Below are 13,251 nucleotides of genomic sequence, written 5' to 3' on the forward strand. Positions count from 1 at the left end.
TCGTTGACCAGGTTGGGAATCACTGAATGGATACTAGATGATTCAGTAGAATTTTACGTGCGAAAATATATAAAAAAAACATTAATTTATTAACCATATTATATAACCTGAAAAGACTTCAGATATTTATATAGGTATCGACTAGAGAAAATCTTTTTAATATATACGAAACCGGGCGGCACTCAAACCCAAATCCATTAGATACCTACCAATGTGCTTTACCTATTGAGCAACTTGTGCCCTACCTTATTACTACGATATTAACTATACAACTGAAGTGCTTCACAAATTGCGTTACTATTGGTAATGAATGCACATGTGCCGGATTTGAAACCGGGTACTCATTAGCGATAACTGTAACCATTGCATATTATACAGTAACTAGTATGGAAGCTAAATAATTAGTTCGCATTTAATACTTTTTATATTGTGTTGAGTTTAGTTCAAAATTCGAACACCTGATGATTTATGATGATATTATATATCCACCATTATAAGTCGCCCGCTGAGTGAGGGCTCTACATGCTAAAAATTGACATATTGTCATTCAATACTTTTTATAGTGTGATTAGCTTAGTTAGAACAGTGGTCCCCAACCTTTTTATCGCCGTAGACCAGTCAACGTTTGATAATTTTACCGCAGCCCGCTGAGGGGGGGGACGTTGATTGTTTATATTTTAGATTGTTTTTTATTTAATAAATTTAATTTAATTGTATTTAAACATGCCTTCAAAATAAAATACAGTTACACCAAAAAATTAATATAAAGTGATTTAACATTTTAACTCACTATAACACTAAATCAGTGAGAACCCTGAGCTTGTTTCTTTGCAACGAGACGGTTCCATCTAGGGGTAATAGGAGACAATGACACCCGAAGTATGTAGCTTATGTCCAGTTTATTCCGTTGTTTTGTTTTGGTTGCTGTCATTGCAGAAAACCCCGCTTCACACAGATAGGATGTCGGAAATGGCAATAGGGATTTAAGTGCTGTGGTGGCAATTTCCTTCCTTGGATTCCTTGGCGGCCCGGTACTATTTGATCCACGGACCGGAGGTTAGGGACCACTGAGTTAGAACACCGGATGATTTATGATGGTATATCGAATGTCAAATGTTAGTATGTGGTGCCCTCACTCAGCGGACAATTTATACAGGTGGATATAATATAGATTTGGTGACAGTATTTGGAACGGTTACGACTAGCTGATGAGTACCCGGTTTGAGGTGTTAATTTTTGTATGTTCTATAAAATAGTATTACATTCTCAAAAATTTTGAATTATGTGGTGAATAAAAAAAATAATTGATTAATTTATTAGAATATTCGTGAATTGAATAACTGAAAAATTATTATATAGTTTTAAACGCCCCTTCCTCTATGCGGCACTGAATAATCACCTTCTCACGTAGAGGTACAAAACTACAAAACAGTCAACGTCCATTTTACTAATGAACAATAAATGTGCGAGGCATAACGTTTGTCCATTTAAATAAATACACAAAACGTGTTTGTTATTTCGCCAACATTTTAAATTTTGCATCGAAGTGATTTAAAGGTAAGTGAGTGAATCAGACTAATTCTTCAGTGTTTATTGCTTTTCGGCAAGGTAAAATATGTAAAAAAATTGATCGATATCAACATAATAATAATAAATGATAAGATAGTATTGTTCTGTAAGTGTTGTATACCTATATTAATTGTACTGGCAGATTAGATTAGTATCTAGAAATATTTTTCTGCTATATTGCGAATATTAGTAGGTATATAATAATGCTAGCTATTTTTTGATCCAGTGAAAAAATACAGATGGTTTATAATTAACTATTTCTTTTATTCAAACGAATAATACACAAGATTTAAGAATATATCATTCTGATTATTGAACATTATATTATTTAGAAGAACACTAACTGAGAGAGTATATCACAACCAATAGAAAAATTTGGGGCGTTTACCCGTTGGAGATGCCGGGTTCGATTCCCGACCGGTTGGCTTACTTTTTTCAAAGAAAGTTTTTTCTATTGGTTGTGATATACTCTCTCAGTTAGTGTTCTTCTAAATAATATAATGTTCAATAATCAGAATGATATATTCTTAAATCTTGTGTATTATTCGTTTGAATAAAAGAAATAGTTAATTAAAAATTATTAGCAAGTACAAGAAGTTGCTTAAAAAATATTGGAGAAATTCCTAGACGTCGGTTAGTAATCGTTGTAATAGTAAAATAACTACCTACTTTGATTTAATAAACAAAAATCGATTGCCGAAGTAACATGATTTCGAAGAGCGCTGAGTGGTAGGTATTTAATAGCCAATAGCTTAAATATTTGTCGTCATTAGTATGTCTTCCGTAGCATAATGGCTGAATGCGACTAGTTTGGGGCGTTTACCCGTTGGAGATGCCGGGTTCGATTCCCGACCGGTTGGCTTACTTTTTTCAAAGAAAGTTTTTTCTATTGGTTGTGATATACTCTCTCAGTTAGTGTTCTTCTAAATAATACAGATGGTTTAGTTAAACGTTAGAAGAAAGACTAATACCATTACTCCCACTAAAAAAGCTTTTGATATAACATCAATATGGATTTTGATATAATGTATAAATGGATTTGTCTAATTTAGTATCTACCTAGATTTAAAGCAAAATCCATCAGTTACACAGTGAGATATTACTTATACTTACATTTAAAAAAAACAGAGAGAAGTTCTTTTGCTTTTAACCTACCTACTCAATTGTCAAATAACGGTCTCTTAATTTCTCTGATAGTGGTCATTTAAAATATTACCCAATTAATGCAAAAAAAAAATTATAAACTTTGTTTTACTAATATTCGTCACTGTTCTGGCAGAAGACACTAATTCGAAAAAATGACATATTGAGTTAGTTATACCAAAATGTTCCTTCTTTTAAACTTAACCGTCTGGAAACCTTCTTAATAAATAAACAGTCTTTATTTTAAAGTCATCCTTTTTACGATTACTTAATAAACTCACATGATAGACCATTTCAAACATTTTAAAGTCAAATTACTCAAAACTAGTATTCTCCAGTTAGTGTGTTCTACCAGAACAGAGACGTTATTATGTTTTACTCCAAACACAACATTATTGTACAACCCTTTTTTTATAAAGTAATACGTACCTAGATTTTTACATGTTAATTATGTACACAATTAATAGCAGGGAACTTAGAAATAATAATTGTTCTGTGAATAATAGTCAAACATATATTTTTTCGATTTGTATATATTATATAATATTATATAGGCGCGAAAAAGTGTATCAGAAGTTTGTTCTTAGACTCATTTTTGGCACAATCTCTAAAATTATTAACGTACAATTTAATTATTGGTACATATTATACCTATTCAATAATATTACCCAATCGTGTTTTCTTCTACATACATTTTGCATGTTATGTACATCAAATTTCTTTAACATACATATTTTAAAAATCTACTTCTTCTTCTTTCTCGGCACTACATCCCGGGTCGGAATTTGGCCTCCTCTACAATTGTCCTCCACACGCTCCTTTCCCTGGCTGCTCTTCTCCAGTCTCTAGCCCTCCCCATCTTTCTCCAGTCCTCTTCGATACAGTCAGCCCACCTCTTCTTTGGTCTGCCCCTAGACCGTTTCCACTGTGGGATCCACTTGGTCATGATTTTTGGCGTCCTGTGCTCAGGCATTCTCTCAACGTGTCCAGCCCACCCTAGTCTTTGGGATCGACAGAATTTCACCACCGTTTCATGTTTTATTAACTTTTCTAACTCATGGTTCATTTTTATCCTGTAACTTCCATTTTCCAATGTGTGCCCGAAAATTCTCCTGAGGATCTTTCTTTCGAATATGGCCAGTTTATGTTCTTCCCTTTGAATGAGGCACCATGTCTCACAGCCATATGTAGCTACTGGTCGAATAACTGTTTTGTAATCTAAATAAAATCTACTTACTTACTTGAAAAAAAAATCTGTTTTGAAAAAAATACGACGCTCGACGGATCCTGTATTCACTGGATTCGCGCCAATGTGCTTTACCAATTGAGCTACGGACGACCTATCTTACATTCTAAAATCTTGTGAATTATTCGTTGAGTAAATGAAATAGTAAATGTAGTTTATTAAATTATTTGCAAGTGCAAGTACGTTATAACTAAAATGTAATGTGATCCGGGCGTCGGTTAGTAATTAGAGCATTTAATTGATACCTTGATTGAAAGCACAAAAACCGATAGCCCCAAACACATAATTAACGCTTTCGCTGCTGAAGAGATAATGAGATTTTAATTGCCCCCTTTAAAATGCACGTTAATTACATCGATCGGCCGCCTGGCCGTTACGCGCCGTGCGCGTCTTCCGCGTCCAAAGTATTAATGGAAACTAGCTTACCCTATTGGGTGTGGTATAGCAGGCTACGAGTGTCGAGTAAGGACAAATATTAGGTAAACTTATACACTTGTTAATTTTATTAGTTACATATTAATATGCATTAATGTTTGTCAAGGAAATGTAACGCGCATCCAATATTTGAGGTCCGTCGGTGCTCTTTGGTTTACATGGGTTTATGGCCTATCCTGCTTGAAATCAATTATTTGATAAGCATTACATGTAAAACTACTAGATAATTGTGTTGTAATTACATAGGACACCCGTCGCTTCATCGTATTTATTCAAAAAGATTTTTTTTATAGTAGGTATATAAATCTGTGGTGTTTTCAAATTATGTATGTTCAATATAAAGAATGTTAGAAGATTTGATTTGTTGATTATTTATTGAATAAAAGAAATAGATTATTATTAAATTTCTTTAATTTTTATGACAATATTTGGTTCAATATTTAAAAAAAAATTACAAAATACAAATACGAGTAGGAATGTAATATACATACGGTTTTAAGTGTGCAGTTAAATCCCACATTATGCGGAAATAATTTCAATCTGAGGATTTAGAATTTGGGTTACCAGGATTGAAAATTACACTGTTTTTAATACGAATATTATGAAGCATTTTATGATAATCGTTAAGCTATGTGTGTTCTCGTTATTTTGTTGAAAGGGAATAATATAACGTATACGTTATTTTAAATAAACTAAATGAACTTTATGCATTACAAATAACTAGCATGTAATATACAATAATATAAATTATGTATTAATTCCCGGATTCTCAACGTGTTTGAATTGTGACATCCTTTTATAATAGCCAAGTATATTATAATGTTTGAGACTTTCACGGTTGTTTTTTTATCGTAACAGATTTTTGGGTTTCCACCATGTGTACTTCTTCCTTCTTTCCTGGACGTTTCGGGCTCGTTGCAGAGGCCATTATCAGCTTCATCTCTTGATATTGGCTTCTGCAATGAGCCAGAAACGTCGAGAAAAGAAGGAAAAAGTGCACACGGTGGAAGCCCAAAAATCTATTACGATAATAGACAAGTAACCTGCGACCTCCAGCCACATTTTCATGTAAGCCATTTTAATATGGTGACGAAAACACTGTGACAATATTGTAAATATGTGTGGTTTATCAATCGTTATATTCCGTCTAGACAATATGGTTGCCTATGTTTATATGACGTGCATTCTCAATTATCACACCTTCTTTATCCTTGTTTGTTTAATATAAAATATCACACTTTGTCTAGTCTCTTCAAGGCTATTTTTAATCCTTTTCACAAGCAATTAACGGTTTTTATACTTATATTTATTTGCTATAGAAACTTGTCTGTTCAAACATTCCACGGAAATCCATGATTTCGATCGACGAGTTTAATCTAGTACCTATTGATTTTTCGAGTGCCACATAAATATGTCATACATCTTTAAATAAACAAAATAAATATAAAGAATATGAAATTTCATATTAGGTATTTACATTTATTTAAAAACATATAATAAGTACTTGTAACGATTTAATATGCTTGCTGTAAGAAGTGAGTATTTATTTCTACAACGGGTTTTTACAAACACTTTAAATATTTCAAATTTATTTTTAGACTTGATTCTTTACGTAGGTAATAGGGTTTTACCTTATTTTATTTTACAACGTTATTTATTAGCTCGTATTCTTGTTTGTCTGGTGGTTGTTTATCCAGTAAAAATCTTGCAATCGATTTTTAACTAACTTCCCGACTACTACGAAACTTTTAGAATATATCAGAATACGATGCCAATGCATTCTTTTAATACTTTTGGCCATCTTTAAGCAGAATTGAATTCATTTTCAGTCAGTTCTGTTTTGTATGGGAAGTTATTTCAGAAAAATCCGTAAAAAGTAAAATACTATTATTGGTTGCTAAGGGGGTGGTCCTAGCAGCTAAATTATTAATATATACGTGCGTTACTATGGAAATCAAAACGAAATGTCAAAATGAGATTTCATTATTCTATATTTTATTCAGTATTTCTATCAAGTACAATTTTTTTTTTGATCGTTTAAGCTAGTGACGCACACTTAATTTTCCGCCCCTGTGGGGGGCGTTCCCATAAGGAGTAGTACCTCCCAACCGCTCGGTCTGATTCTGGTAGTCAATGTACCACCATTTAGATGATTACGACCCTCGACAAAGCAGAACAATATTTAATATATGTAGAAGTCCCGCAGTTTGCTCTGACAAGTCCCACCACTTCTCAGGGTGAACTGTGGAAGAGATAAGTTGGTCACAGACCATGTACATAGAGGTAATAAGATAATAGGATTAAATTTTGATTAAATATAATATGCTTAGGTAAAGGGTTAATTAAGATAGATTAAAAAATATAAAATATGATTTGGTTGTAAGATAATTGGTAATGTATAATTGTAATATAATGGTTAATGAAATGTAATATGCAATGGGTTAGCGAAATAATAAAGTGGGACATATGGACGGGCGTTAATAGTATGTGGTAATTAATGTTATTAAAGTAATATTAATATTAATCATATTATGTACATCGATATCACTATATGTTTGGTTGATAGACTGACATCCGTCAACCTTATATAAATGTGTAGCATATGGCGGTATCGGTGATCGGTGGGAATAGGTAAGAAATACGACCACCCCTAACGGATAAAAAGGCAAGATTCTAAAATCCAGTATCAGTCTGCTTGTGGATCCCGGGGGGCGTCTCTGTGACGCTTTGTTGCCCCGGGACCTGCGCGATCTCGTCTGCATAACTAATTAGAAATATTTAAGATAATGTTAAATAATTAGTTAATAATAATCAAGTTAATTTTAAAATTATTAATTAATAATATTCGAATTAATTTTTAATTAATCAGTAATAAATGTGGTTATTTTTGTGGACCTCGAGATATAAATAAATCAGACGTTTTCAAATGTTTTTTTTTAATTTCGAGATTTAAATAAATGACTTTTCATAATTTACTTGTGAATTTCAGATGCGAACAATTCAGATCTTTTCCTTTTGGATAATTGTGGCTTGTAGACGTTAAATAATTTTGACATTCGACTTATCGTGATTGTTTAACGAGAATCTAGTTACATATAAACATTATTTCACTGACATTTGATTATAAACTTTTGAATAAAGGGTGACCATAAGTTAAATTGTGTAACAACATTGATAATATACCAGTTATGAAGTTTAACCAGTGTTTTCTTGAGTTATCGACTTTCGTTCTCTACCGTAACTTCTTGGTTACTCCACGTCTGAGATTCCTGCCTGTTCCTCCACATTAATGAACCTCCACTTCCAAGTGCCTGAGCTAGTCAGGAAGTCGGAGGCCTTCACTAGTCAAGTCAAGTTTATATGATTCAACAGAAAATTTAAAAACGTTGTAGGTATATAAAAAGTTCTTTTTATCTTGTAACTATTATTGTATTAATTTATTATATAAGCAAGATTTAACTGTATTCATTGTCGGTGTGCATTTACCATTGGTGAGTGCGCATAGTGCCTGAAAAGGTCGAAAGGCAAAATCCGTGTTGCAAAAACAACTGAAATGGAATATTATTATTTTATTGAACACATCCATTAGAAACAACCTTCAAATCTCATTAGATACAATGTTTTTCTAGTAGTACATACCTAGGTACTATAGTTATGTGACTGTTACACAGTATGCATTATCATTGTCATATCTTTTTGTGATTTTTATTACTAAAATAATTAATAGATGGTTGAAATGATAAATGTTTTCATTGTAATAATTTCTAGATGGCAAAGTATTATATCTTGCTGCATAGTTTCTAAATTGCTGTTATTTAAATTATATTTGCGGTGAGTTATCGCAAACAATTGCTATGAAGGCCATCAAAGGTTACAGACGGTGTGTATTGGTCATTTCAATTAGAAATTATTACACAAGTGAAATATTTGCAATAAGTGAATGTTGTGGTAATATTTCTAAATACATTAGACAGGTCCGGCCTCTCTTGACACCTCGAACAAATATATTTTGGTGTCCTCATATTTAATTTGTAGTTGCTTCAATTAGGATATAGTTTGGAAAATGAAAACAAAAAGGTCTTCGTGACTTCGATATAATATTATTTGCACTGTCTCAATTATTGTCTCTCGAAGAGATAAAAAAATAATATAATACGATCACTTCATATTAAAATATATCAAAAAGAGTAAAAATAATATATTCACAAAGAATACGTTAAAACTATGACCTGAAAAAAAACCAAAATAAAATAGGAACACATCTATGTTTTTAAACACACCCTGCAAACTCTACGTCATGATCATTTTAGAAGCATTAGGTTATATCGTTACCATCTAGATGAGCCATTTAATTGTGAATATGCGCAGATGCAATGTCTACATATGCGCAGGAATTAGACAGGGCTAATCTAAATATTGTTTTGGTTTCTAAATTGTCGACTGTACTTACATGAAGCCTAATGTATCACTATTTTTCGCTCTGCGTCTCTCCGACTTGTAGGTAAGTATATATTGTTTCGTGCGAAAAACGTACGGTAACGTGGTATCTTTATTATAGCTGTTATATGCGGGAAAAAAATTAAGAAACTTTGTTCCAAGATGGAATTTCTGCACAAATTTGTACTTCAATTTAAAAACGGCGCTTTTTGAGAAAAATGTATTTTTAGTAACATAAAAGAATTTAGCAATGATCAATGAAATTTTGAATAAAGAAATTTTCCTGACATTTACATAAGTATAGAATGAAAATGAAGATTAATCTCAAGTGAAAATATTCAATTTTATGGCATATATTTTACTAAATTATAAAGAAAGAAAAAATATACATTGAATAGTGTAATAGTGAAAAGCTAACTGATAGCTTTATCTTGTACCTACCTACCTGTTATAAAATTTGATTGGTTCTTATTTTTTTAGTAGTTTGTCTCAGATTTACCACGCCCTGGGTATCATGTGACTATTTTGTGCAATGTTTTTAACTTATTCAATGATTCTGTTCGGCGAACATGTATATCATTTGCCGTAGCTTTGTATTATGGTCAAGAAGATTTGGCACCGGGACAACTGGACGCCACACAATTCGAAAATAAATAAGCGTTAGGTACTTATAGGTACTTAAAAAAAATATTTAATATTATTATTTATATTTAAATTATTATATTATGATTAAATAGTGGTGAGAATTTAAATACGCACACGAATAATGATTTAATCGTGCATATGTTTAAGTTCCAACGAAAAACAGTTTTTTTTTATTTTTATATAAAGTCTTAGGCATGGTTATTCTCAATCAGCAATAAAAAACACATTATGTTAAGGGGACGTTCTACAGAATTGGCCTTGAGAATTGAAAATATGATTTTTTAACATGTGGTCCATAATATCTGGTCTACTAGTTAATATAAAAAGGTCGTGTCAAAGTTGTTTGTGTCAATAAATTTGCTCTATGACTCGATCCGACTCATATTTCATATTTATTTCATCAGGGCTGTGGAAGACATAAATCATAAATATTTATATTTTTAAATTTTTATTTATAATATATATATTATTTAAGTTTTGTGCATCTAATGCCGGGTCCACACTGGCAACAAGTTAGGTTACTGGCAACCTCGTTAGATTTTACGATAATTATGATGATTATCGTAAAATTTCTTAAGCAATCATGGTAAGTATCGTACAATTTAATGAGGTTGCCAGTGTGGAAATGGCTTAATATCCACTGTGGTTTACGTAGTGGCATGGGTCTGGGGTTAACTAATTCAGGAAGTCAACACCCATGATAAATTTTTTTCCAGTTTTGGTTGCATTATATTCCAAAACTCTTCTGTAAAAATCGTTTCCGATTTTATAAATGGAAATTTCTCGGTGTATTTTCTCGAAATCATAAACATACTATAATAGTATTTGAGTATCAACCTATGCTCAATTTAAATTGGGTTATATTAATAATATACCAGTATTTATATCAATAGTATGTTTGCTACAAAACCCACCCAAGTTATCATTACGTACTTGCACAGGTTTGATTAAAAACTATGATGAAATTAACATTTTAAAAATATTAATTCAAAATATTATTTAGACAGCCCTGTTTTCTGATCGGCGTACATCTTGCAGGTGTTTATAAAATAATAATAATGTTCAGCGGCAGACAATACCAAAAATAATAATAATGTTTCTTGAAATAAAATCTCAGGTGATTAGTGATTTTTGCGAAACGGTCGATATAAATTAACGTACTTACGACGCCGAGGTCCTTTTTATACTAAATTATATTTGAATGTCGGCTCTTCAGCCCCCCCTTAAGAGTAAAATGAATTAAAACCACTAAGTAGTAAATAGAAACTGATTAAAACTCCTCGTTTACGTTCTGTTTACGTGTCTACGACAGTGCGGCGTCCAGTTGTCCCATTCCCTTGTATTATTACGGTTCTTGGTGGGGAATTTAGGTACGAACAGCATTATTTTATGTGAATCGCCCAATACAAAAAATTTGGACTATAGATAAAAGTGTTTTTAATACGTTATTTTTTCTGTTATGACATTTGAAATTATTTTGAAAGCGCATGCCATAAAGCATGATTAAGTTGGTCAACTCCACAAATATTAAGATCTCTCAGTTGTCACTCCGATTTTCTTACACGCCCAAATGCAGCCATTTTTTATTGTCATCATGATTACTCGAGTGCTGTTGTAAATGGTTTTACGAAAATTTTACACGATTTTTAAACGAAATAATAATGCTTAAGTGTAGTATTATTAGCCGTTTATCTACTCATCGTGCAATTTGGCAAAGAAATGTCATAGCAGTAATATGAATTTGTATGAAAATAAACCAGCAGTTGCGAAGTTACTTGTACCTAGCTAACTTAGTCAGTGGTGTTTGCTTCAATTTTATACATTTAGGCTCCATCTCTATAAAGGGAAGAATTTTGCAACATCTTTGATCCAACATATTATGTACCAACCTTGAGGTTATGTAGATATTTATCTACCTACTTAAATTGATTTTCCTATCGATTGAAACATCTGCATTAGGTGTTTGCTGGACCAGGGGTAAAATGGGAATACACTGAAAAAAATGGTGGAATATTAATCATGTTGAATCTAGCATGTGATAGAGTGTTTAATTCTTTGAAATAAGCATGTAATAATTCTGTTTCAGATCATCAACCACACTTAAATAAAGATGTCATCGCCACCAGAACAATTACAAGACGACGCTATCGTCTTCGAAGGTCCGACCTCAGCCGGTGACAGGTCTGAGATGCCTCCAGAGAAAGACGAGAAGCAGGAGAGCTCGGGGCCTGCTGAGCTGATTACGAGGAATATGATAGAAGCACCGATCATAGAATGCCCGCCAGGATATCGTAGGGACGCCAACGGAAAATGCCGGCCGATATTTTGAAATATAAATTGTATTCAATTATAATTATTTTAATACAAAGTATTATTGATTAAAAAAAACGAATATATGTTATAAAATGAATATTCTTTAAAGTTTAAGGGCATGCTACGGAATTATTTTTCCTTTTTTTAACAAATTATTAAATTAAAACAATCCAAGAAACATATTATAAAGACTATTTTGCAAATATCTTTAGCCTCTTTCACATCAACGATGGGCGATATGCATTTTTAAAAAAATATCATATTTTTGTACGAACTATTTTATATGTGTATTGATTCATTTTAGATGTAAATTATGATTAATTTTATTAATTACTATTATACGTAATTTTATTATTTTATTGTGGTTATTTAAGCGCGACATGTTTATCAAATTTGTCGATAATAATATGCCGCATGTACTTTTATTGTTTAATTTAATGTCATATTTATACCTACGTCAGTATCTAAATATAAATTGTATACCTACAAAGTTATTGTTGAATTATTACAACGAACGACCTTCACATTTCCAATCAAATCCCTAAACAGAAATTATGAATCTGACGACATCGAAAGATTACTTTATGGTAATACATACAGACTGAAATGAATAATATTATATTAGTAGTAATAGTGGTAAGTAAGAATTTATTACAAATTATAATACATACATACATAAGATGAATAATTCTCTGCATACCAAGGACATCTAGGAATCATAAGATGAAGCTTTTAATTAAATACAATGTATTGTTTATGAATAATTATTGACATTTAAAAATATTTTTATTAATATGTAATAAGTATATACTAAACGTTTGTTGAAGACTCTTGAATTGCATATTATTACTGTAACCGTTCCGAAGATGGATTTATAGCCCGAAGCAGCTCAACGTAAATGACTTACGATATTAAAAAGGAGTACGCCAAAATACTATAATTTTGAATATCGGAAAAGGGTTTTTTTGCTTACAGATTTCATTTTTACATTAAAAATACGCCAATAGTACCTACTATAATTTTGACATTTTTTTACAATACCGTCGTGGTAGAGAGAAAACCAGCCGAGAAAAAAATATTCATTTCACAAATTCGAATGTTAACATATTTTCGGCATAAGAGGTAAATAAAACGGACCTCTCAATTTCTCAAATTAGCCATTATTTTTTTGTGAAAAACAAAAAATCTATAATTAAGTACATTTTTAACAGAAGACAACGCGTTTTTTGCCGAAATAATATAATTTTTTGGACCGCGTAGGTACTATAATCTGGTGATAAAAAGGTGGCAACGCTGACCTGCTAGTCACCGTAGAATACTCGTCAGTTAGACCCGACAGTTTACTTGATTCAAACTCTAGAATATTTACATTAATAACACTGATTAGAATTACTTTGTATTGTACTTAATTTAATAAACACCGTTCTCCGGCAGTCTGACGTATCGTCATCTGACCAGCGAGA

The 13,251-nt window shown here is 31.8% G+C and overlaps 1 protein-coding gene across 2 annotated transcripts; it reads left to right on the top strand.

The window, feature by feature from the left end:
* The first annotated feature begins 1,451 nt into the window (after positions 1–1,451).
* LOC147064861 (uncharacterized) lies at positions 1,452–12,273 on the top strand. Of its 2 annotated transcripts, none has more exons than XM_085958142.1 (2): positions 1,452–1,557; positions 11,562–12,273. In XM_085958142.1, exon 2 carries the CDS (start codon positions 11,586–11,588, stop codon positions 11,802–11,804), a length of 219 nt encoding a protein of 72 aa, XP_085814268.1. In that variant the 5' UTR covers positions 1,452–1,557; positions 11,562–11,585; the 3' UTR covers positions 11,805–12,273. The 2 variants fall into 2 exon arrangements, with proteins under 2 accessions (XP_085814268.1, XP_085814269.1); XM_085958143.1 differs by having other exon boundaries at positions 1,456–1,561; positions 11,562–12,183.
* The last annotated feature ends 978 nt before the right edge of the window (positions 12,274–13,251 follow it).

This window comes from Rhyacophila brunnea, unplaced genomic scaffold, assembly GCF_057557595.1.
Source record: "Rhyacophila brunnea isolate RB1 unplaced genomic scaffold, BYU_Rbru_1.0 scaffold_7, whole genome shotgun sequence".
Lineage (NCBI taxonomy): Eukaryota > Metazoa > Arthropoda > Insecta > Trichoptera > Rhyacophilidae > Rhyacophila > Rhyacophila brunnea.